This window comes from Scyliorhinus torazame, chromosome 1 (genome assembly GCF_047496885.1).
Source record: "Scyliorhinus torazame isolate Kashiwa2021f chromosome 1, sScyTor2.1, whole genome shotgun sequence".
Taxonomy (NCBI): domain Eukaryota; kingdom Metazoa; phylum Chordata; class Chondrichthyes; order Carcharhiniformes; family Scyliorhinidae; genus Scyliorhinus; species Scyliorhinus torazame.
Window position 1 is genome coordinate 256883716 of NC_092707.1, and position 27215 is coordinate 256910930.

The 27215-nt window shown below is 47.2% G+C and overlaps 1 protein-coding gene across 10 annotated transcripts in view; it reads left to right on the top strand.

Annotated features, from left to right (window-relative positions):
- LOC140420826 (pleckstrin homology domain-containing family G member 1-like) overlaps nucleotides 1–27215 on the top strand; it is a 293588-nt gene that overhangs the window by 199249 nt on the left and 67124 nt on the right. For all 10 annotated transcript variants that reach the window (XM_072504914.1, XM_072504937.1, XM_072504958.1 and 7 more), the window contains one exon: nucleotides 4427–4977. In XM_072504914.1, coding sequence (XP_072361015.1) covers nucleotides 4427–4977 — 551 coding nt within the window. The remainder of the gene's footprint in view (nucleotides 1–4426; nucleotides 4978–27215) is intronic.

Here is a 27215-nt window from a genome sequence, read left to right on the forward strand (position 1 = left end):
AATGGGGAGAGACTTTGGGGTGCTCCAATGCAGCGAGATATAGGTGTTCTCGTTCACGAGGCAAAGAAAACTAGCATGCAGGAACAGCAGATGATAAAGAAAGCAAATGGAATGTTTGCATTTATACCTAAAGGAATAGGGTATAACGGTAAGGAAGTGTTGTTGCAACTATACAAGTCATTGGTGAGACCACACCTGGAGTATTGTGCACAGTTTTGGTCTCCTTATCTGAGGAATGATGTAGTGGCTTTGGAGGCAGTTCAGAGGAGGGTCACTCGGTTGATTCCAGAGATGAGGGTTTGTCGTATGACGAGAGATTGAACAGTTCAGGGAAGAATAAGGGCAATCAAGTTGTAGTGTACAAGATGATAAAAGGTATGGATAAAGTAGATGTGGAGCGAATGCTTCCTCTTGGGCATTCTAGAACGAGAGGTCATAGTCTTAGGATAAGAGGTAGAAAATTAAAAACCGAGATGAGGAGAAACTACTTCTCCCAGAGTGCAGTGGATGCTGAGACAGTGAGTAAATTTAAAGGGGAGTTAGACAGATTTTTAATTGGTAATGGGTTGAAAGGTTATGGAGAATGGGTAGGGCGGTGGAGTGAAGGACGGGATGAGATCAGACATGATCGTATTGAACGGTGGAGCGGGCTTGAAAGGCTAAACTGCTTAATCATGTGTTCTAAGAAAGTACTACTCTGGCTGATTTCACCATCCAGCTCTTGGCCTGTAGCACTGTAGGTTACAGCACCCCAAGCACAAATCTGGGGCGAGATTTTCCGACCCCCGCCGGGTCGGAGAATTGCCGGGGGCTGGCGTGAATCCCGCCCCGCCGGTTGCCGAAGTCTCTTGGCACCGGAGATTCGGCGGGGGCGGGAATCGCACCGCGCCGGTTGGTTGCCCCCCCCCCCCCGCGCGATTCTCCGGCCCGGATGGGCCGAAGTCCCGCCGCTAAAATGCCTGTCCCGCCGGCGTAAATTAAACCACCTACCTTACTGGCGGGACAAGGCGGCGCGGGCGGGCTCCGGGGTCCTGGGGGGGGCGTGGGCCGATCTGGCCCCGGGGGGGTGCCCCTACGGTGGCCTGGCCCGCGATCGGGGCCCACCGATCTGCGGAAGGGCCTGTGCCGTGGGGGCACTCTTTCCCTTCCGCCTCCGCCACGGTCTCCACCATGGCGGAGGCGGAAGAGACTCCCTCCACTGCGCATGTGCGGGAATGCCGTCAGCGGCCGCTGACGCTCCCGCGCATGCGCCGTCCGGAGATGTAATTTCCGCGCCAGCTGGCGGGGCACCAAAGGCCTTTTCCGCCAGCTGGCGGGGCGGAAATTCGTCCGATGCCGACCTAGCCCCTTAAGGTTGAGGCTCAGCCCCCAAAGATGCGGAGCATTCCGCACCTTTGGGGCGGCGCGATGCGTGAATGATTGCGCCGTTTTGGGCGCCAGTCGGCGGACATTGCGCCGTTTCTGGAGAATTTCGCCCATGGTGTTCATGATCAATAAGGGGGTTTCTTTTATTAAAAAAATGTAAGAGTATCCAATTCTCTTTTTTTTTTTTCCAAAGGGGCAATTTAGCATGGCCAGTCCACCTACTCTGCACATCTTTGGGTTGTGGGGGTGAGACCCAAGCAGACACTGGGAGAATGTGTAAACTCCACACAGACAGTGACCCAGGGCTGAGATTGAACCCGGGTCCTCCGAATAAGCCAATTTCTTGATTAATTTGAAGATCAGGGGTTGCAGCATATCAGCCGTGATTGAAATGGTAGAGCAGAGCCGATGGGCTAAATGGCCTAATTCTGTACCAATATCTTATGAACTCTTTCCCCTGATGCGCCAATTTCTCACGTTGAACCAAACTCACAACTATCCTCACTCGGCAGGGTACTATGACCAGGTAATTTGTTTTGCATGCATTTTCTCTCCACAAATGCTGCTTCATCTGTTTTTGTGTTAGTTGAGGGATAAATCTTGACATTGGGGAGAATTGCCTTCTCCTCTTCACAGAACATCACACCTGAAAGATGCCATCTCTGAACAATGTAGCACTCCCATCAGTGATGCATTCAAGAGTCTGCTGAAATTATACGCTGAAGTCTCTGAAATGGGACATGATTGACAAGACAGGAAAGTTGATGAAAACCAGAAGAAACAAAAGTGAGTTGGAGTCAGATTGAGACAAACACCAAGCACAGATTAAATTTGGGAGCTGGGAAGTGATCAATAGGATTGTGTCAAACCTGAAGGTGGGGATGTAGTGAAATTTATCTTCAGAGGTAATATAAAATGCGCAAGTGTTATGATTTTTGGTAGGGGCCAGTAACATGTTAGGTGGATTGGCCATGCTAAATTGCCGTTGGTGTCCAAAAAGGTTAGGAGGGGTTATTGGGTTATGGGGATAGGGTGGAAGTGAGGGCTGAAGTGGGTTGGTGCAGACTCTATGGGCCTAATGGCCTCCTTCTGCATTGTATGTTCTATGTTTTTAGAATCTGAAAATGCAGGTATTTACTAAAAGAATAAAGCCACAAGGTTCCCTGTTTTTAAATCAAATTAATTTTACTACAGACAATCTAGAACATGGATACTAATAAATGCACTCCATCTTCAAATAGTCAATTGCTAAAGCTCTTGCGAGCGCGTGTACTCCTCACTTTGGCTATACTCGAAGTCCAACTTATTTGGCTGTCCTTTCAATTAGCAAGGTTTTTACATCCTTTTAGCAGCACATTGAATCCTGCTGAGAAAGAGATGTTATTTGTTTGTCAGCAAGCTTATGTCTCTCTGGAAGAGAACAAGACTAGTATTTATGATCATCTCCAGTTCCTCTTCAGAAGCTGATGGTGCAGGTGAGGTGGATTGGCCATTCTAAATCGTCCTTTAACTTTACATGGGGTTATGTAGCTATGGGGATAGATGGGCGAGTGAGCCTAGATCTGGTGCTCTTACAGGGTCGGTGCAGACTTGATGGGCTGAATGGGCTCCTGCATTGTAGGGATTCTATGAATTGATGCACTAAAAGGAAAACTTGATAAACTGATGAGGGTGAATGGAATAGAAAGATATGTTGATGGGGTGAGATAAAGTAGGGTGAGAAGGGACTTGTGTGGAGCATGAACATCAGCCTGAATCTGTTGGGCTGAGGGGCCCGTTCCTGTATTGTAACATTCTGTCGCTTGTCTGAGGAATGCATTATTCTAGGTGATATCTGGCTAATCTTGGGTGGCTGAGCAGTATTGCCTTCCTTCCAAAATACGGCTTTATAATCCCTCTGAACCGTACAAGTGATGGCTCCAAGCTTATCCAGTGGGTAGCTGAACTGTGCTGTTCAGTTCATTCTGTGGTGTGTTGTTAGTTGGCTGTGGGAGATAAATTGGCCTCGACACTGGGCTCATTGGGAGGGGGTGGTGCTGCTGGTGGAAGGGGTGATTGCCCCTATTTCCTGATCGTATCCAATGACTACTGCTGCAAGCTGCAGGATTCTGGATTGGCTTGCGAGGACCTTGGACAGTTGAATAAACTGTTGGCACTTGCTCTCTGGGCTGAAACGTGGAAAAAAACTCACTAATATGAAGTATCTTTTATCCCTTGACCAAAATTTATGGCCATGAGGCCTGCTGCTGTTCAAAGACTGCCAGTTCATTGACATGAACGATAGGAACAGGGATAAAGTACTGAGGGGGTAACTGTACTCTATTGTAGAGTCAAACACTTTTGCGAGTGGAAGAAATACTATTTTTTAAAATCAAATGTTGCAATATATTAAAAACAAATGTCCCCAGAGTACTTGCTGACATTGTTTCACACCCTGACTGTCCCCATACCACCGAGAAACTCCATTGTACTCAAACAGATCTAGAGTGTGCTGCAGGGCTGATCCCAAGTGGACAATTGTAGAATCTTTCAGCATCATGTCTGTGCTGTCTCAAATGGCGGAGCAGACTCGATGGGCCAAATGGCCTAATACTCCTATATCTTATGAATTTATGGAAATTATCCAATTAGTCCTACTCACTGTTCTTTTCCCATAGCTTTCCTAACCTTTTCAAATACATATCCAATTCCCTTTTATGATTGCATTTACTTCCATCATCCTCTTGGGGAATGCATTACAAATCACAACCTTTTTTATTTTAAGATAACTTCTTCTCCCCTTTGGCCCTTTTGCCAATAATCTGAAGAGTTGCTCTGGCCACATGCACAAACTCCTAGTTGTATTGGAATTGTGTATAGACTTGCATCAATCAAGTACTGGTAGAGACTTGCATCAATCAAGTACTGGCCAATCTATTTGTGACTCTTAAGTACTCGTTTGAAACTTTTAGGAATAAATGTGCAAAATTAGTCTTTAAAAATATGTCTGACCAATTCAAGTTGACTTATCTAGTTACTCCCCAAACTGCAATGTTTTATTTTGTTTGTTTTCCTTTTACAGATGAGTATCATGTGCTTTCAGATGTCTTGCAACCTGTTCAAGAGACTCTCTCCCAAAGAGCAACCGTGACTGCTTCTGGTGGCTCCCTGCACAGAGATAATAGACGGTATGGTGGAATGAGGAGCATGGATTCATCTGACCGTGATCGCCCAGTAAGCTACAGTTCTACATCGTCCTCTGCTTCCTCTAGGGACAGCCACTGCTCCTTAAGCAGCGGTATGACCCTGGTCTCCAACAGCCACTTGGGCCTCACCGGCCAGGAAAAGGAGGCTGGGGCCATCCGGCTGGAGTTGATTCCGACTGGGCACTTGCCCAGTACGGAGGAGTATGCAAGGAGTATGCCAGTTTGTACACATTCCGGAGAGGTTGGCAAGAAGAGGCCTGGAGCCAGTGGAATTGAGAGGGTCGACTCCAGAGGCTCCCACAAAAATCGTGCAACGTCTGCAGGAGCAGCATCTGCAAGCCCCAAGCTGCTTTATGTGGATCGGGTCGTGCAAGAAATCCTAGAGACTGAGCGGACCTATGTCCAAGATCTGAGGAGCATTGTGAAGGTATTACTTGTCCATTGGATCAAAGTAGTGATTTTGACTTGTCTGCTAGTTCTGGTTCTTGCTGCAGTGAGCCCAATTCAGGTGGGGAAAACAAATTTGGGGTAATGGAATGTTGGCCTTTATTTAAAGAGGGCTAGAATACAAACCAATTGAATGGGAAGGGTGGGGGGGGGGGGTTTATGTTTTCAAGACACTACACACACCAGTCTGAATTCCCTTTCAGAATTGAAGATTACGGAGTTGTCTAATTTGGTTGTTTATACAGCAATTCGAACAGAGGAAATGGGGAATCCAGGAAAAGGGGACAGGATGTTAAAATTAGAACTGGACCATTCCGAAGGAAAAGCCAAAAGAGTGTAAATTTGGGTCACGCTTCCTCAAAGAACTGTTGAGGCTAGGTTCACTGAAATTTCAGAAACAAAATTGTTGTTTTTTTTTTGTTGGGTAATCAAGATGATGGGGCGGAGGGTGGAGTTGATGTCATGAGCTAATTGAATGATGGGACCGGTTCAAGGGGCTGATTGCTGCCTCCTGTTCCTATTCTCCTGGGAAATCATGTGCACACATTGAAAACATGCTAAAACCCATATTAATTAATAACTGTACAGAATCTTCAGACTTCACATAAATGACACTGCACTTGAGTTTTAAATAAAGACAGATTCTGACTGGTTGAGCAAATGCGGCATAAGGTCAGCTGCTCCATGGTTGACTAACCTTCATTTAAACCGTTCCAATTGGCCAGGACTGATCATACAACATGAATAATTGAGGCAGTTATGTGGCCTGCAGCATGTATTAACTGAAATGTCGCTGACAGGTCTTGGGAGATCACTTGGCTCCTCGTGTTGAAGGACATTTCAGATTTTTCTCTGTTCATTTTGTTTTCAAAATATTTTTATTCAGTTTTTAATATTTTATACAATTTCTTCAACTTCGGGCAGGACCAGAACCTATGTACATGGTTGACCAGACCCCTCCCACACTGCTTGCAAGTGTCCTCCACCCCCTCAAACCACCGGCTCGTTCTCTACCTCGTCAGGTGCTCCCTGTGCACCATGTTTAACTGTATTCACTCTAACCTCGCACACCTAAGATGAGGCAACCGCAACACCTCACACCACAACCCCCCCCCCCCTCTCCAATACCACCCCCATCTCCACCTCCCACTCGGCCTTCCAGTAATACCATATCCTCCTCCTCAAATTTTCCTATAAATCCTCGTGATGACCCTAACCCCATCACCGGCAATACCCCCTCCAACAACGAGGAGGGAGGTGTCACCGGAAGTGTTGGGAAAACCTTCTTTGCAAAGTCCCGCACCTGCATATACCTAAAGGCCGCCTCCTGTGAAATCCCAAATTTCTCTGTTGACTCTTCCAAACCTGCAAACCGCCCTTCCAACATCAAGTCCTTCATTTCTATCATATCCCCTCGCCCCTACTCCTCCCATTCCCGAAACCTAGAATCCAGTCTCGCCAGCTCAAACACACGATCTCGAATCGGCATCTGCTTCGAACCCATCCCTAACTTAAAATGCTGCCAAAATTCAGCAACGCTACTACCACCGGACCACCTGAGTATCTCTCTGGGGCAAACTGCAGCAGCGCAGTTACCAGCCCCCAAAGCCGCCGCCGCGCGCACCCCCCCCCCCCCCCCCCCCCATGCACACACCAGAGCCAGCCTCCATCCGCACCCACAACACCTCTGGCTCCATACCCCAGCCCTGCACTTTCTCGCCATTCACCGCCCAATTGTTATACATCAGATTCAGAAGAGCCAAACTCCTGGCTGCCACCCTCTCTGAACCGCCATCTTCCATATCCTCCACACCGTACCCATCCATACAACTGATGAACTTGACCATTCCACCCCTATAATTGTATTTCTCCTTTTGTCATCTCTAACTTCCTCCAAATGAAACTGTATTGATCTAGAAACCCATTTGATTCTAACATTGCCTGTCTTATGAACATAGAAAATACAGCACAGAACAGGCCCTTCGGCCTACGATGTTGTGCCGAACCTTTGTCCTAGATTAATCATAGATTATCATTGAATTTACAGTGCAGAAGGAGGCCATTCGGCCCTTTGAGTCTGCACCAGCTCTTGGAAAGAGCACCCTACCCAAACTCAACACCTCCACCCAACACCAAGGGCAATTTGGACATTAAGGGCAATTTATCATTGGCCAATTCACCTAACCCGCACATCTTTGGACTGTGGGAGGAAACCGGAGCACCCGGAGGAAACCCACGCAGACACTGGGAGGATGTGCAGACTCCGCACAGACAATGACCCAAGCTGGAATCGAACCTGGGACCATGGATCTGTGAAGCAATTTTGCTATCCACAATGCTACCGTGCTGCCCTTAAGAACAAATAAATCTACACTATATCATTTTCCCGTAATCCATGTACCTATCCAACAGCTGCTTGAAGGTCCCTAATGTTTCCGACTCAACTACTTCCACAGGCAGTGCATTCCATGCCCCACTACTCTCTGGGTAAAGAACCTACCTCTGATATCCCTCCTATATCTTCCACCTTTCACCTTAAATTTATGTCCCCTTGTAATGGTGTGTTCCACCTGGGGAAAAAGTCTCTGACTGTCTACTCTATCTATTCCCCTGATCATCTTATAAACCTCTATCAAGTCGCCCCTCATCCCTCTCCGCTCTAATGAGAAAAGGCCTAGCACCCTCAACCTTTCCTCGTAAGACCTACTCTCCATTCCAGGCAACATCCTGGTAAATCTTCTTTGCACCTTTTCCAGAGCTTCCACATCCTTCCTAAAATGAGGCGACCAGAACTGTACACAGTACTCCAAATGTGGCCTTACCAAAGTTTTGTACAGCTGCATCATTACCTTATGGCTCTTAAATTCAATCCCTCTGTTAATGAACGCGAGCACACCATAGGCCTTCTTCACAGCTCTATCCACTTGAGTGGCAACTTTCAAAGATGTATGAACATAGACCCCAAGGTCTCTCTGCTCCTCCACAATGCCAAGAACTCTACCGTTAACCCTGTATTCCGCATTCATATTTGTCCTTCCAAAATGGACAACCTCACACTTTTCAGGGTTAAACTCCATCTGCCACTTCTCAGCCCAGCTCTGCATCCTATCTATGTCTCTTTGCAGCCGACAACAGCCCTCCTTACTATCCACAACTCCACCAATCTTCGTATCGTCTGCAAATTTACTGACCCACCCTTCAACTCCCTCATCCAAGTCATTAATGAAAATCACAAACAGCAGAGGACCCAGAACTGATCCCTGCGGTACACCACTGGTAACTGGGATCCAGGCTGAATATTTGCCATCCACCACCACTCTCTGACTTCTATCGGTTAGCCAGTTCGTTATCCAACTGGCCAAATTTCCCACTATCCCATGCCTCCTTACTTTGTGCAGAAGCCTACCATGGGGAACTTTATCAAATGCCTTACTAAAATCCATGTACACTACATCCACTGCTTTACCTTCATCCACATGCTTGGTCACCTCCTCAAAGAATACAATAAGATTTGTAAGGCAAGACCTACCCCTCACATCCGTGCTGACTATCCCTAATCAAGCAGTGTCTTTCCAGATGCTCAGAAATCCTATCCTTCAGTACCCTTTCCATTACTTTGCCTACCACCGAAGTAAGACTAACTGGCCTGTAATTCCCAGGGTTATCCCTAGTTCCTTTTTTGAACAGGGGCACGACATTCGCCACTCTCCAATCCCCTGGTACCACCCCTGTTGACAGTGAGGACGAAAAGATAATTGCCAACGGCTCTGCAATTTCATCTCTTGCTTCCCATAGAATCCTTGGATATATCCCGTCAGGCCCGGGGGACTTGTCTATCCTCAAGTTTTTCAAAATGCCCAACACCTCTTCCTTCCTAACAAGTATTTCCTCGAGCTTACTAATCTGTTTCACACTGTCCTCTCCAACAATATCGCCCCTCTCATTTGTAAATACAGAAGAAAAGTACTCATTCAAGACCTCTCCTATCTCTTCAGACTCAGTACACAATCTCCCGCTACTGTCCTTGATCGGACCTACCCTCGCTCTAGTCATTCTCATATTTCTCACATATGTGTAAAAGGCCTTGGGGTTTTCTTTGATCCTACCCGCCAAAGATTGTTCATGCCCTCTCTTAGCTCTCCTAATCCCTTTCTTCAGTTCCCTCCTGGCTATCTTGTATCCCTCCAATGCCCTGTCTGAACCTTGTTTCCTCAGCCTTACATAAGTCTCCTTTTTCCTCTTAACAAGACATTCAACCTCTCTTGTCAACCATGGTTCCCTCACTCGACCATCTCTTCCCTGCCTGACAGGGACATACATATCAAGGACACGTAGCACCTGTTCCTTGAACAAGTTCCACATTTCACTTGTGTCCTTCCCTGACAGCCTATGTTCCCAACTTATGCACTTCAATTCTTGTCTGACAACATCGTATTTACCCTTCCCCCAATTGTAAACCTTGCCCTGTTGCACGTACCTATCCCTCTCCATTACTAAAGTGAAAGTCACAGAATTGTGGTCACTATCTCCAAAATGCACCCCCACTAACAAATCTATCACTTGCCCTGGTTCATTACCCAGTACTAAATCCAATATTGCCCCTCCTCTGGTTGGACAATCTACATACTGTGTTAGAAAAGCTTCCTGGACACACTGCACAAACACCACCCCATCCAAACTATTTGATCTAAAGAGTTTCCACTCAATATTTGGGAAGTTAAAGTCGCCCATGACTACTACCCTATGACTTCTGCACCTTTCCAAAATCTGTTTCCCAATCTGTTCCTCCACATCTCTGCTACTATTGGGGGGCCTATAGAAAACTCCTAACAAGGTGACTGCTCATTTCCTATTTCTAACTTCAACCCATACTACCTCAATAGGGTGATACTCCTCAAACTGCCTTTCTGCAGCTGTTATACTATCTCTAATTAATAATGCCACCCCCCCACCTCTTTTACCACCCTCCCTAATCTTATTGAAACATCTATAACCAGGGACCTCCAACCATTTCTGCCCCTCTTCTATCCAAGTTTCCGTGATGGCCACCACATCGTAGTCCCAAGTACCGATCCATGCCTTAAGTTCACCCACCTTATTCCTGATGCTTCTTGCGTTGAAGTATACACACTTCAACCCATCTCCGTGCCTGCAAATACTCTCCTTTGTCAGTGTTCCCTTCCCCACTGCCTCATTACAAGCTTTGGCGTCCTGAATATCGGCTACCTTAGTTGCTGGACTACAAATCCGGTTCCCATTCCCCTGCCAAATTAGTTTAAACCCTCCCGAAGAGTACTAGCAAACCTCCCTCACAGGATATTGGTGCCCCTCTGGTTCAGATGCAACCCGTCCTGCTTGTACAGGTCCCACCTTCCCCAGAATGCGCTCCAATTATCCAAATACCTGAAGCCCTCCCTCCTACACCATTCCTGCAGCCACGTGTTCAACTGCACTCTCTCCCTATTCCTAGCCTCGCTATCACGTGGCACCAGCAACAAACCAGAGATGACAACTCTGTCTGTCCTGGCTTTCAACTTCCAGCCTAACTCCCTAAACTTGTTTATTACCTCCACACCCCTTTTCCTACCCATGTCGTTGGTACCAATGTGCACCACGACTTCTGGCTGCTCCCCCTCCCCCTTAAGGATCCTGAAGACACGATCCGAGACATCCCTGGCCCTGGCACCCGGGAGGCAACATGCCTTCCGGGAGTCTCGCTCGCGACCACAGAATCTCCTATCGATTCCCCTAACCATTGAATCTCCTACAACTATTGCTTTTCTATTCTCCCCCCCCCCCTTCCCTTCTGAGCCCCAGAGCCAGACTCAGTGCCAGAGACCTGGCCGCTAGGGCCTTCCCCCGGTAGGTCATCCCCCCCCAACAGCATCCAAAACGGTATACTTGTTTTGAAGGGGAACGGCCACGAGGGATCCCTGCACTGTCTGCCTGTTGGTTTTTTTCCCCCTGACTGTAACCCAGCTATTCTTGTCCTGTACCTTGGGTGTGGTTACCTCCCTGTAACTCTTCTCAATCACCCCCTCTGCCTCCCGGATGATCCGAAGTTCATCCAGCTTCAGCTCCAGTTCCCTAACACGGTCTTTGAGGAGCTGAAGTTGGGTGCACTTCCCGCAGGTATAGTCAGTGGGGACACTGGTGGTATCCCTCACCACCCACATCCTACAGGAGGAGCATGTAACTGGCCTAGCCTCCATCCCCTCTTACCTTACAGAATATAGCTGCTGTGTGGACTAACTAGATCTCCGCCCTCCGACTCTGCTCCCAGTCAGCTACACTTCCTGTAAACTCCTGGCTCTCTTCGCACTCTTTGCGGAAATGTCGGAAACAAAATGAAAGGAGCACCTTACTCCCTCCTCACCTAACTCCCTCGGTCACCAAACTCTCACTATCGCACTCAAAAAGCACCAAATTCAGCACTCCGTGCAAACCTAATTTTTGTGAGATGATTTGTTTCTGTCCTAATCCTGGGTCCCCTCTCTCTTTCCCATATATTGATTCTACTGGTCCATTTTCTGCTCTTGCAAGTGAAACATTTCAGCCACTTTGCCATAAGCTTTCATCCTTCTCCCTCTTTCACATGGTCCACCTGACTCTTCCTTCTCTGCCTCAACATCAGTCTCCATTTCTGGGCTGTTTCAACCAATGTTCCCGCTAGGCCCACTGACTCCCACAGTTATCTTGCTTCTTGTAAGGATTCCATTTCATTCTCCTAGTTTCCCCTTCATCCCATCTATTCTGCCCTTTCCATACCAGAATTCCAATGTCTTTTTTTCCAGCTGCGGAGTCTCCTCCACCTTGGGTGACGGGGGCCCTTGAGCATATCTGTTCATTTCCCCTGATCCTGTTCTCACTCCTTTCCCCTCACCCCAGAACAACAATAACGTTCCCTTTGCGCTCATTTTCCAGCCTCCGTATTGAACTAACCAACCACCGTAAGTGATGCCACCGGCAAACACTACTTCTGCGCCCCTTTTGGTATTCCAAGGGACCGTTCTCTATGCAACACCCTGGTCCATTCCTGCGTCATACCTAACAATGACTGAATGACACCGGGGAGGTCACTGCCACCACGCTGTGGGAGACACTTAAGGCGGAGATTCAGGAGGAGTTTTTCAATTCGGGCGCACAGGGAGAAAGCGGAATGGGCAGAGATAGCAAGGTATGCAGATGAAATTTTGAGGGTGGACAGGAGGTACTCGGTGGCCCCAGAGGCAGGGTTGATGGAGAGGCAGAGGTTCTAGATGGAGTTTGGATTAATGACCATGGGGAGGGTGGTGGGGCAGCTATGTAAGCCAGAGGGGCAGTATATGAGTATGGTGAGAAGGCGAGCAGGATGCTGGCTCAACAGTTGAGAAAGCAAGAGGCGGCGAGGAAGATTGACAGGGTCAAGGATGAGATGGGAAGGGTGGTGTTGGAGACCCAGTGGGGGTGAATGGGGCATTTGAGGCTTTTTATAGGAGGTGGAGCCCCCGGCCGGGCGTGTGGGGAATGCAGTTGTTCCTGGACGGGTTGAACTTTCCCAGGGCGGACGAGGGGTTGGTGTAGGGATTGGGGGCCCCGATCGGGTTGAGGGACGTGATGGACAGTATGGGGGCGATGCAGACTGGGAAGACCCCGGATCCAGATGGGTTCCAGGTTGAGTTTCATAAAAAGTTTGGGGGGGACCTGGGATCACTGTTGGTGAGGGCATACCACGAGGCTAGGGTGAGGGGGGAACCTTCCCTCTACACTATGACAGACATCCGTCTCTCTAATATTGAAAAAGGACACTGATTCGGAGCAGTGTGGGTCATGCCGCTCAATTTTGCTATTGAATATAGACACAGTTGCTGGCGAAGATGTGGCTTCGCAAGTTGAGGACTGTGACCCAAGGTTGATGGGCGAGGACCAAGCATGAAAGGGAGACGGCTGTTGGTGAATGTAAGGAGGCTGCTCAATGTAATTATGATGCCTCCGGAGGGGCAGGAGGTGGAGGTAGTAGTGGCGTTGGACACGGAGAAGGCTTTCAACCAGGTGGAGTGGGAATTTCTGTGGCAGGTGCTGGACCGGTTTGGATTTGGGCAGGGGTTTGTGGACTGGATCCGGTTGCTGTACAAGGCACCGGTCGCAAGTGTGCAAATGAACCAGGTGAGTTCAGGATATTTCAGGCGATGAGGGGTGCCCGCTCTCTCCGTTGCTCTTTGCCTTGGCAATAAGCCACTGGCAATGGCACTTGGACTGTTGATGTATTGTGCGGAGGGGGGCGCGTCGAGCATGTGGTTTCACTGTACATGAACGACCTGTTATACATTTTGGACCCATTGGGGGCATTATGGGGATTTTGGAGGACTTTGGCCGGTTCCCCGTGTACAAGTTGAACATGGGAAAGAGCGATGTGTTCCCAATTGGGACCACGGGGCAGGAGAGGAAGTTAGGAGGGCTGCCGTTTAAGGTATTGGGGGCGGGTTTTTAGATACCTGGGCATTCAAGTGATGTGGGGTTGGGTGCAGTTGCACAAGTTGGATTTGACTCAGCTGGTGGAGCAGATGAAGGGGGACTTCCAAGAGGTGGGATGTGCTGCCACTGTCACTGGCAGGATGTGTGCAGATGGTAAAGATGGCCATGCTGCCAAGATCCTGTTTGTATTTCAGAACCTCACGATCTTTGTCCTGTAGTCGTTCTTTTAAAAAGGTTAACGTGCTGATCTTTGGGTCTGTTTAGGCAGGGAAGACCCCACGGGTCAAGAGGGCTGCTTTTTTTTTTGGAGCAGGGGCGAGGAGGGAGGCTGGCGTTGCCAAATATAATTAACTACTACTAGTGGCGAACATCCATGGTTAGAAAATGGGTAGTGGGGGTGAGGTTGACATGGGGACGGATGGAGGGGGCTTCTTCTAGGGGAATGCGCTTGATGGCATTGTTAATGGTGCCTCTGCTGATCTCACCGGCCAGGTACTCCCATGAGCCCAGTGGTGGTATTGACTTTGAGAGTGTGGAGGCAGCATTTGGGACTGGAGGGTGCCTCAGTGTGGGCACCGATTTGTGACAACCATGGGCTTGCATTGGGGGGGGGCTGGGTGCGAGGTTTCGGGGTGGCTGCAGGCAGGGATTCAGCGACCTGTTTATAGGGATCAGTTTGACGACCTGGAGGAAGAGTAGGAGCTGCCCACGGGGAACAATTTCAGGTACCTGCAGGTTTCGGATTTTGTGGAGAGAGGTGTTGCCTTTTCCTGGTTTACTGTCCTTGGGGTTGCAAGACCAGTTGCTGTCAAAGGAGGGGATAGGGGAGGGGAAGGAGCCCAAGGTCTAATAAGAAGCTGATGGATTGTGTGGGAGCCCCGGTGGGGGATATAAAGTGTAAGTGGGAGGACGCACTGGGAGGGGAGGTGGAGGCCGTGACATGGGCTGAGGTCCTGCAGAGGGTGAATGCGTCCTCGTCGTGTGTGAAGCTGAGCCCCATTCAGTTCAAAGTAATTCACAGGGCACAAGACGGTTGTGCGGATGAGTAGGTTTTCTGAGAGGGTAGAGGATTGGTGTGGGCGGTGCGTGGGGAGGACCGCGAATCAGGTCCACATGTTTTGGGCATGTCCAAAGCTGCAGGTGTTCGCGGATGTAATGTCCAAGGTGCTGGGGGATGAAGATGACCCCGGATCCAGAGGCAGCAATATTCCGGGTGTCGGAAGACCTGGGAGTCCACTGGGCGAGAGAGGCCGATTTCTAGATGTTTGCTCCTTGATAGCCCGGAGATGGATCTTTCTTGGATGGAGGGATTCTTAGCCACCAAACGCGGATGTGTGGGTGAGTGACCTGGCATAATTCCTGATGTGGAGATGCCAGCGTTGGACTGGGGTGAGCACAGTAAGTCTTACAACGCCAGGTTAAAGTCCAACAGGTTTGTTTCGAATCACTAGCTTTCGGAGCACAGCTCCTTCACGTGAGGAAAGAGCAGTGCTCCGAAAGCTAGTGATGCGAAACAAACCTGATGGACTTTAACCTGGCGTTGTAAGACTTCTTACTGTTTTGAGGAGTCAGTAAAAAGGGTGGTGTAAGTGGGTTAAAATGGTGAAGGCAGGATGGGGAGGGGGGCTGGGGAAAGAATAGATGTTGGTTACTTATAATGTTGTATGCTTCTGCTCCGGTTTGTTTCATGAAAATGCCTGAATAAAATATAAAATATTTTTTTTAAAACCCAACAATCTACCCATCACGCAGTGCCTTTTAAGTGCAGGTGCTGCAACATGTTTATCCTCTTTCGGCACCCTCTCCTTCCACCATCCAGAGCCCCAAACATTGCTTCCAGATGAAAGTGGTTTACTTGTCCTACTTTCAATTTGGTAAGCTGTACTTACTGCTCAAGATGCATTCTCTTCTACAATGGGGAGACCACTTTGCAGAATCCTCTATTTAGTCTGCAAGCATGACCCTGAGCTTCTGGGCACCTGCTATTTTTAATTCGCCACCTTGCCCACACTGTTAACTCTGTCTATGGCTGCCTACACGGTTCCATGAGTGACAGCACAAGGAACAGCAACTTTTTTTGATTAGGTGCTTGACAACTTTTTTGGATTTGATACAGAGTTCAGCAATTTCAGTTCATAACCCCTGCCCCAGTAGTTGATGCTATTTCCATCTACATCTTTCCTGGATCCATCCTTTGCTGCTTATCATTGTATTTTGCACCATTAACCCTTTTGTCTTTGATTCTCTTCTGCCATATTACAGATGTTCTCTTTTTGTTCTCGCACATCCAACCTCCCTTTAGTTAAGACCAGTTACGTCTCTAACTTTTGCCAATTCTGGCAAAAAAACGATAACTTCTTCTTTTCACAGATACAGCGTATTAAACATTTGCAGTTTTGGGCGGCATGGTGGCGCAGTGGTTAGCACTGCTGCCTCACGGCGCCGAGGACCCAGGTTCGATCCTGGCCACGGGTTGCTACCCTTGTGGAGTTTGCACATTTTCCCCGTATCTGCATGGGTCTCACCCCCACAACCTAAAAATGTGCAGGGTAGGTGAATTAGCCAAACTATATTGCCCCTTAACCATTGAATTTACAGTGCCGAAGAAGGCCATTCGAGTCTGCACCGACCCTTGGAAAGAGCACCCCACTCAAGCACACGCCTCCACCCTATTCCCATAACCCAGCAACCCCAGCTAATCTTTTTGGACACTAAGGGCAATTTAGCATGGCCAATCCACCTAACCCGCACATCTTTGGGCTGTGGGAGGAAATCCACGCAGACACGGGGAGAACACGGACAGTGACCCAAGCCGGTAATTGAACCTGGGACCTTGGAGCTGTGAAGCAATAGTGCTAACCACTGTGCTGCGGTGCTGCCTTTGGTGTCCATTTCCACATGTGCATCCTGGTCTTTGTCACATCTTTGGTCTTTCACTTCCTCTATTGTCAGACTTATTTTTGTTAAACTTATTATTATAAACGTGTATCAAAACAGGTTACAACACATAAACATCCCCAGAAACATACTTCCTTGCAATCAACTATACAGTATGTATACATTCTCCCCCTGCCCCCCTCTCAACCGGCGATGAACAGCTCCTCAAACACGGTCACAAACATCCCCCACCTTTTCTCAAACCCTCCTGCTGAGCCCGTTAACTCATACTTTATCTTCTCCAACCGCATAAGTCATACAGGTCACCCAACCAAGCCGCTATCCCCGGTGGCAATGCCGACCAGAATTCGCCACCGTGCAGTCAGAGTGGTGAAGACCGCGACATCGACCTCCCTCCTCTCCATGAGCTCCGGCTTCTCTGAAACCCTCTTATATCGCCACTCAAGGGTCCGGGTCCACCTCATCCACTATCCTGGCTAAGATCGTGAACACTCCTGCCCAGAACCTTCCCAATTTTTCACAACCCCAAAACATGTGCATGTGATTCGCTGGTCCCCGCCCACACTTCTCACACTCATCATCTACCCCCTGACAGAACCCACTCATTCTTGTCCGAGTTATGTGCACCACCTTAAACTGTATCAGGCTCATTCTTGCACAGGAGGAGGTCCCGTTTACCCTACGCAGTGCTCACTCCATACTCCCCAATTGATCTCCTGTTCCCATTTCTCCTTGATCTTCACTACCCACTCGCCTCACTCCCCTTCCACATATGCAAGCAGCACGCACCAGCAAGGTGTATCCCAGCAACCTAGGGTACCCCCTCCAGACTTTTTTGCGCAAAATACCTACCTGCAGATACCTGAATTCACTCTCCCTCGGCAGCTCTACCCTCTCCCTTAGCTCCTCCAGACTGGTAAACCCTTCCTCCAAATACAGATCCCTCACCTTGACCAGCCCCACTTCCCTCCACCTCTTGTATTCAGTATCCCCACCCCCAGCTCGAACCCATTATTCTCGCACAGCGGCATTAACACCGACATCCCTTCCACCCTAAAATGCCTCCTTGACTGATTCCATATCTTCACCGTGGACTGCACCACCGAGCTCCCTGAATACCTACTCACTGATTATCAGACTTCTTATCTTGCTTCCAGCATTGGATGTGGGTCAAAACAAATACTCCAAACGAAACACTTGGATGCCGGAAGCCATTGTCTTCCATCCTTGCTGCAAACTCTTTCTTAGTTATCAACTCTCTCTTTCTCCCTGGCAAATGTGTGAGGCTGAACCACACCATTGGCAACTTGATTTTGTATTTGAGCTTCTGACAATATATCTGTGGCAACACCAAGATAGTCTAGTTCCATCTCTTTCCCTATCTCAGTTCATCTGCTTCTGAAATCCTCATCCATGCCTTTATTACTGTAAAATTGACCAGTCCAATGCACTCTTGGGGCCCCCATCTTGCACCCTCTGCTAACTTAGTCATGCAAAGCTTTGCTGCCATTTCCAAACTGGCTTCTCTTCCAGCCCTACCTGGAGGTATCTCTACTCCAATAGCCTTGACTTCTTGCACATCCCTGATTTCATCACTTCACCACATCATTGGTGGCTGTACCTTCAGCTGTCGAGACCCGATTTCTCCCCACTTTTCTTCTTTTGCGATGTTCCTTAAAACCTACTTCTCTGTCCAAGCTTTTGGTCACCTCTGCCAATATATCCTTATGTAGCTCGGTGTCAATTTTGTTTGATTGGTCTCCTGTAGAAATGGATATTTTTACTATGTTAAAGGCACAGTATACATGCTAACTGTGCTGAAGAAAGGTCCAGGCCTTGACCTGAAACAGGAACTTAGTGGAGAGAAAAATAGCCAGACTTGCTGAATATTTCCAGCATTTTCTGTTTTAATTTCAGCAGCCACATTTTTATGTTTCTGTTTTCCAAACAAAGCTGTCTGAACAGGCAAACCGGTTCTTAGTTTAATGTCTTATTCAAAATTCAGCGCCTCCGTTGGTGCAGCACTCCTCAGGACTGCAGTGGTGTTGGCCTTCATCATGTGCCCTGGTCTAGGTCTTGAACTCTGGACCCTTTTTTTCAACTTAAGGTGAGTGCTGCCAACTTGAGGCAGACTGACACTTTTGATCAACTCATTCGACATAGGCAGGAAGTGACGTAATTCTCTTGTACGAAATGCGGGAGGCTTCCTAATTGAAATAAAGTCGTATTGTTGGTAACTGTGTCATGACATGGTGCAATTAACTCTTGTTGTCTTATTGGCTGCAGATTACCCTGTTATAAAGTATTATACTAGTTTGATTCTCTTGGTGCAATGTTTTCTTAAACTAAAAATGAGTCTCTAATTCAATGCACAAGGTTTATTTTGGCTTTGAATAAATCTGATCAAAATCATGTACTTTTGAGCTGAAGCAACATGTGTTTACAATATGGTGAAATGTTCTTTTGTGCATTGACAAAATAATTGGGAACTCTTGGCTATCCAAATCAGTGTTTTTCTAATCCAGGGATGGTTGACTCCTTGTCCCCTACTCTTGCTCTTTTCTCTTTCCCTCAACTTCCCCATGATAATCGTGAACGTGTTGTATCTTATTAAAATGTCCTTCACCGTATCAACTCCAGATAACTACATTCAAGCTTCGCTTCGCTTCCCTTCCCTATCTCAATAATTCTGTGCAAAGTTTACAATTGCACTATGAAAATGAAGAGCAGTCATCCACTGAAATAAACCATATCACAGGCCAAGGCTATAGCATGTACTAAATGACTCTGGTTTGTATCTGTATAAGAAGTTGGAGATGTACTGGAGCAAGTGTTTTCATTACCTTTAATGGGGGGCAAACCTACATTGTAATGAAGCTTGTAATGCTCCCTCCTTTTAATCTTTTTTTCTCTTGTCCCAGCTCGCTCACCCTTGCTCTCTTTCTCTCTCTCTCTCTCCAGGGTGGACTTGCAGGTGGAGGAGGGGAGGCAAGCTCTCAAAATCCAACGCATGCACTTCCTGCTGCCTACTCTGACCCACCTATTCCTGATCTGCATGGAATTTTCTGGACACAGTGGTGGCATTGGGTGGCCTATTTGTCTTTGGGCTTAATGGCCACTTGAGGGCCATTTTGCCTACTTCAGCGGAAGGCTCACATGGCTGGCTTGGCAGTTTTAGCTGCATGGACTAGTGTCTGGTGGGGGGGTGGTGCTCCTCCTCCTCCTCCCCCTAAATCCCTTACCTGGGCCTTCCAGCCTGACTCTGATGAAATTACCCTCCTTTGGTGTCAGGACCATGAGAGTTTGTGATGGGGTGGGGGGGGGGGGGGGGGGCCTCTTGTTTTTTTTTCGCTTCTCTTTCTTCAACAATCCCCCTTTGTCCCACTCCTCCCGAACTGTTGCAAGGTATAGAAATGATCGCACTTACCGCCACAATGCGGAAGATCATTGGAATGATGGGAACATTTGCCTGTTTTATTCGATAATTAGTTTTACAGTCTACAAATCTTTGAGATAGTCTCAGAATGTAGCCATTGTTCTGCTCCGATTCCCTGCGGTGCCTCCAATTAGCAGAAGTAGCATAGGCAACTGTTTGGATAAAGTTTTTTGTTTGAGGTCAGGGTAACAGGTGGTGACCTTTCAAAGAGCTCTACAGCAGGCTGGAAGTATCTTGCTTCTGTCTCTTTGATAGCTGGGATTGAGCACAACACACTGTGCAGAACAATGGGCTGCCTGACCTTCCTTTCTCCTCCAGCTATTAACCTTTATGGACAATGGAACAACACTTGCTATAGGTGGACTCTCTCAATTCTTACTGATCCTGTTACTTGCTTTAGTTATGCATTGGTTAGCACCTATGTTATCGGAAATTTTCTTCCTGGATTAACATTGTTTGAATCTCCGTGTGGTGTTTGCACATTCTCCCCATGTCTGCGTGGGTCTCACCCCCACAACCCGAAGATGTACAGGGTAGAGAGTTGACCACGCTAAATTGCCCCTTAATTGGAAAAAAATAATTGGATACTTGAAATTTTTTTTAAAACTTGGCTTGAATTGCAGACATGTCAAATTTATGCAATCACAGCACTAATATTTTACTCCACAGAACAAAACCAACGTGTACCCCAGCTGGCTGAAAGAGCTCTCCACCTGGTCCAATTTCCTTGCAGTTGTTATCTTTTAAAATACATGAGCTAAAAATCTAGACTGACAGTCCAGTACTGAGGGAATGCTGCACTGTTGGAGGTGCTATTATTTGAATGAGGCATTAAGCAGAGGCCCTGTCGGTGCTCTCTAATCCCACAGTGTCAAAGACCTGGAAATGATCTCCAGTGTTATGCCAATATTTATTTTTCTACCATGTTGGTGATAAACGACCAGATGATCTGCTTTATTCAATATTGCTTTGTGCAGGACCTTGCTGTGTGCAAATTGGCTGCCATTTTCCCTACATTATGACGGTCACTGTACTTCAAATTAGGTGCAAAATGTTTTGGGATGTCCTGGTGGCAGGTGCTATATAAATGCAAGTCTGTTTTCTGTGTAAAAGCTGTAAATGGATTCTGTTTGACCATTCATTCCAGTAGGGAGTTCCAAATGTCATCAACATTTTAGTTCATTTTCCAAATCCCCATACCCTCTTTTTTTTTTTTTTTTTTGTAAAACATTTTATTAGGGTATTTTTAATTTCATAATAATAACAGTAAACTGTACAAATGCAGATATAAACATAGTGCATAAACCATCTCCATTCCTAACAAATCCCACCTACCATAAACATAAAATAGCCTAACTCCTCCTCTTTTTTCCCCCCCTCCTTTTTTCTTATTGCCTCTGCTGACATTGTTTTCCCCGAAGAAGTCGACAAATAGCTGCCAACTCCGGACGAACCCTATCATTGACCCTCTTAAGGCGAACCTAATTTTCTCAAGCCTGAGAAACCTGGCCATGTCCCTAACCCAGGTCTCTGATTTCAGGGGCTTCGAGTCCCTCCACACTAGCAATATCCGTCTCCGGGCTACCAGGGAGGCAAAGGCCAAGACGTCAGCCTCTCTCTCTCTCTCTCTCTCTCTCTCTCTCTCTCTCTCTCTCTCTCTCTCTCTCTCTCTCTCTCTCTCTCTCTCTTGGAATCCCGGATCTTCCGACACTCCAAAAATCGCCATCTCCAGACTCTGCAGCACCCTTGTTTTTAGCACCGTGGACATGACCTCTGCAAATTCCTGTCCGAAGTTTAGGGGATTCTGGCATGTCCAGAACATATGGACATAGCTTGCTGGCCCTCTCGCACACCTCACACACCCCCACCTTTTTTTGTGCTGCATCTCAGGCAGCTGGTTCAGAATGCTTCCCAGCCAGAAAATGGACACCAACCGTTGAAAATTATAGTTCTGTATCTATCCCTTCATGACCACAGTTTCCCAGTATACAGTGTGGCAAATCGCTTGCTCCTAAAGCTGCCCAGATTGCTTCCAACCTAGGTCGTAACAGTTGCCGGATCATTCCTTCGAAACAGATGTTGAGTCCACATTGGGCAAGGGAAAAGTGCACGGAGAAAGCCACCCTGGAAATACTACATGGATCGGTGCTATCCCCAACTCTGTTCAACATGTATGCAAATGACCTGCCAACAAGTGTGTTCTACAAGTTCTCACACACTGATGACATCGGTTGTGCCACTCAATCTCTTTAGAGTACCCAATTATTATTTTTTCCCAATTTAGCATGTCGAATCCACCTATCCTGCACATCTTTTGGGTTGTGGGGGTGAGACCCACGCAGACACGGGTAGAAAGTGCAAACTCCATGGGCAGTGACCCAGGGCCCGGATTGAACCCGAGTCCTTGGTGCCAAGAGGCAGCAGTGCTAACCACTGCACCACCATGCCTCCCCTCGATCTTCATTCTTCCGCACACTGGACCAGACCCTTAATGAAGACATTACAAAGTTGACTCACTGCTGCAGCCACTTGGCGTGTCACTCAGCGTCCTTCCAGAACTATATACAGTGTTTTCTACCTTTGCATTGCCAGTAAGAATTGCATATCTTCATGGATGGCCAGAGACCAAAGCACGATCCCAACCCTGACATACTTGGCAGTGAGCCGTGATAGGACCTTCTCTTTCCAGGAATATCTGATGTAAACAACAGCAAAGGTCAAAACTAGAAACAATCTACTGAGCAAACTTGATGGATCTATCTATGCGGGCCACTGCTGCCACGCCACTCTGGACCTCAGCACTTGACCACATACTCCCACAACAGATTACTCTGCACCTTCTGGCAAAGGTCACCTCGCACACCTCGCAGACACCTGATTGAACATGAAGTGTACTCATTGGAATGCTACCATGTGCATCATAACTGGAACCTTCTGTTCTGCACCTGACATCTGGCTCCCTGTCCCTACTAACATCACTCCCCCACACATCCATTGATGGACGAAAACCCAACAAGCTGTTTGAAAGATCCATGCTGTACCTCCACCAATCCCATGAAAATCTGTTCAACCCAGCTACTGTCTGCCTTCCATCTCGGCGCCCCATATAAAACATCTTCCTGAGTAGGATCCATCAGCAGACATCCATTGGATAAAGAAATGGGACACCTGGGAAGTCACTAACCAGTTCCTTTGTGACAAACTCCATCTGTTGACTTTTACAGCGATCCTTGTTAAACATTTCCGGTCCGACTAAGGCTGCTGCAGCTAAACTCCACTGCTGGGACCTCAATACAAACCGTTTAAGCACTTGAGAGACATAAACAATGCAACACGTTACTGAGAAGTGTCCCAAGTGGCAAACTAATCACCTTAAAATTAGCAAATGAGGAAGCTAGCACTAGGCTTTGGGATTTGGATTTGCTAAATAAATAAATTGCCTCATGCATCCCTTTCTCGCTAACCTCCCCTTGGTTGGCACTCCTCAAATTCTGGCTTATTGTGCACCCTCATTTCCTTCACACCTCCGATGGTAGACGTGCTTCCTCGGCCCTCCGCTCTCAAACTTCTTCCCAAAGCCACTTTACATCTCTCCTCCATTTTGAGAAACTCCTGAATGCTACCCTTTGAACAGTCTTCACCCTGTCCTAATATTCTTGTGCGTCTTGCTGTCAATTTTCTGAAGTGCTTTGGGACCTTTTCACTGCATTGTCTCTGAACCCGAAGGTTGTGGGTTCAAGTCCCATTGCAGAGAATCTTAAGACCCAACTTGTCAAGTCCCACTCCTAGCTCTTTGATTAACTCTGCAAATGTTCCCCTCCGGTGCTACTTTAATTCCCTTTTGAAAGACCCTTTTGAAGTACTTCACTCCCTTTGTGATAAAGACCAATGTGGTTTTTGCCCTCCTAATTGCTTGCTGTACCTGCATGCTAATTTTGTTCCTTGTATGGGTGGCATGTGCTGCAGTGGTTAGCACTGAGACTACAGCGCCAAGGACCCGGGTTTGAATCCCGGCCTTGGGTCACTGTCCATGTGGAGTTTGCACATTCTCCCCGTGTCTGCGTGGGTTTCACTCCCACAACTCAAAACATGTGCAGGTTAGGTGGATTGGCCACACTAAATTGCCCCTTGATTTGGAGGGGAAAAAAAATTGGGTCTGTCATAATATGCACCCATGCACATCATGAGGTAAAAACAGGCAGTGACAGACACCCAGGTTAGCCAATCAACATACAGGACAGAACACAACCAATCACCAGACAGAACACTAGAGGGGGGCTTCCAACTATAAAACACACTGCCTCTTTCCACTGGTGACAACTGTAGTGACAGTCAGGGTGTATATATCAGTCAGCACCTTCTACACGTGGCTCAGGGCTAGTCTGGTCTAGTTAGTTAGAGTTAGTACACTTAGGATGTGCATTGTTACAGAAGTTCAATAAATCGTATTGAACCAACGCCTACGTTTGGTGTATGCTTTACAATCCATCTGCATCCTGTTGCAGTCCGTGTTACCCCAGGGTGAATAACACGACAGGGTCTTCTAAATTTATTTTTTTTAAAAACTTTGTTCCTTGTATGAATACACGCAAGCCACTTTGAACAAGCTTCACACTTTGTTCAAAAGAAAACCTTTGCTTTTCCACTTATTGACCAAGCAAATAACCCCCCTTTTCGCCACATTAAATTCCCTTGCCACCTTAATATCCTTTAATATGTTTCTATCTCTTTCACAGCCTCCAAGTTCTCCTCACAGCTTACAGTCCCACCTGGCTTAATATTGTCAGTAAACTTGGATACATTACTCTTTTGTCATTGTCCACGCCATTGATATAGATCAGGTGGCAGCAACCCTTTAAAACTGAAGAGCCAAACTACATCAAACTTCAGAACAAGTTATCGATAAAGAGACAGCATAAGAACGTCCATTTGTATGACTGAAAATATACACTTGCTATTATTGCTGATTGACATGATGATCAATAATAGCATAAATGAAACATTGTACTCGCAGGCTTTATTTAATAGGACTTCTGCTGCTAAATCTTTGGCACATTTCTTTAATTTTTTTTGCATGCATCTCCATGTAATCCCTGTCGGTGAAAGACGTCCCTCTCAAACAATGCTGTACGAGCCTGCATAAGTTGAGTTTAAGCTCCCACCTTTTTGACTCTGCCAGCAGACTTCTATGTTTTTCGCTGTAGCTCGCAGGCTTTTGTTTCGCATGTCACCCTCTAGGTATTTTGTATCAAATGCTGCATGTTTTCTCTTGAAACAGAGCTTTTTAAAAAAAAAAAAAAAAGTTTTGTTTGAGGACCGTTTCTCTCTACAAATGAGACCCACAAATTTGTATACGTCTTGTCCACTCCTTTTTCTAAATTTCTGTACTCGTCATCTGCATTTCCCTTGCATTTTTACTGTTCGGGGGAGGGGGTTCACTGAGTTAACCATCACGTATGATGAACCAATGTAGGTCCCTTACAGGCAGAAACAGGGGAATTTATAAAGTTGAACAAAGAAATGGCTGACCAACTAAATATATACTTTGGTTCTGGCTTCACAAAGGAGGACAGAAATAACGTACCAGAAAAGTGAGGGAACACTGGGTTCAGTGAGTGGGACGAACTGAAAGAAATCCATACACGTACATTTGGAATATTCGTGTTCCGTTCTGGGCACCTTATTTAAGGAAGTATGTAAAAGCCCTAGAGAGAATGCAGAGATGTACTTTTTTTTTAAAAATGTTTTTATTTTCCTCATTTTCATAAAACAAACAACAAAAGAAAAACAAACAAAATAACAATCCCAAAGAACAACAACCCCCTCAATAAGCAGTCTGATACATTCATTCGTACGTTCCAAGCAAAAGTTAACAAAACCGAAAACAGGCCCCCACTTTCCCTGCCCCCCCTCCCCTCAGTGTTCAATGGCAAGAAGTTCCAGAAAGTGCATGATAAACAGTCCTTATGAATTGTAGAACCCCTCATTCGACCCCCTAAGCTCAAATTTCACCACCTCCAGGGTCGAGAACCAAGTAGGTCCCCCCACCAAGCTGAGGCACAGGGTGGAGAAGCTGACCTCCAGCTCAGCAGGACCCACCTGCAGGGAATTGGCAAGGCGAAGACTAAAACATCTACCCCCACACCCACCTGCTGCTCGGGCCAGTCCAGCACCCCGAAAATGGCCTCTAACGGACCCGGTTCCAAGGTCACGTGTAGTACCCCCGAGATGATGCTAAAGACCTCCCCCCAATACCTCTCCAGCTTCGAACAGGACCAAAACATTATCTGCATGGTTTGCGAGTCCCCAAAGGCGGCGCAGTGGTTAGAACTGCTGCCTCACAGTGCTGAGGACCCGGGTTCAATCCCAGCCCCGGGTCACTGTCCGTGTGGATTTTGCACATTCTCCCCGTGTCTGTGTGGGTCTCGCCCCCACAACTCAAAAATGTGCAGGGTAGGTGGATTGATTACTCTAAATTGCCCCTTAATTAGAAAAAAAGAATTGGGTGTTCGAAGTTTTTTGGGGGGGAAATGGTTTGCGGGGACCCCTCCTGCATTGTTCAGACATCCTCCACCCCCTCGAAGAACCAGCTCATCTTTGCCCTCATGAGGTGCACCCTATAAACGACCTTCAGCTGTATCAGCCCCAACCTTGCGCATGAGGTTGAGGCATTCACCATGCGTAGCACCTCGCACCACAGACCTTCTTCCATTACCTCCTCCAACTATTCTTCCCACTTGGCTTATTCCCTTCCATGGACACCCTGTCTGCTTCCGAGGTGACCACTTTGTCCATTTCCTTAAAATACGATGGCCAATGGCTCTATCTCGCTGCCTGGTACCCAGGTGCAGAGCAAATATTTTTGCTGACACTCGCCCATCAGTTCCCTATACAATAGTAGTATCTCTCTGTAAACCTTGGTCCAATCCCAAATCTCTGTCGTCAAGTACCCCCACTCGACACAATCGAACGTCTTTTCTGCATCCAGCGCCACCATCCCTTCCATCTCAGGACCTCCTCCTTCACATGGTACCTGTGAAAACAAATTATGACTGCTCTTGGTGGTTCATTCATCTTCGCTTTAGGCCTCAATGACCGATGAGCCCGTTCCAGTTCATACCAGGAGGGATCTTCTCCCTCCCCCAGCAGCTTCGCCAAATCTTTTTTTTAAATTTAGAATATTCAATTTATTTTTTCCAATTAAGGGGCGATTTAGCGTGGCCAATCCACCTATCCTGCACGTTTTTTTTTTGATTGTTGGGGTGAGACCCACGCAAACATGGGGAGAATGTGCAGACTCCAAATGGACAGTGACCCAGAGCCGGGATCGAACCTGGGACTCCTTAGAGCAGAGATGATTGAAAGATGACTGTATTGAGGTGTTCAAACTTATGAACAATTTTGGCAGGGTAAAGAAAGATATTATGTTT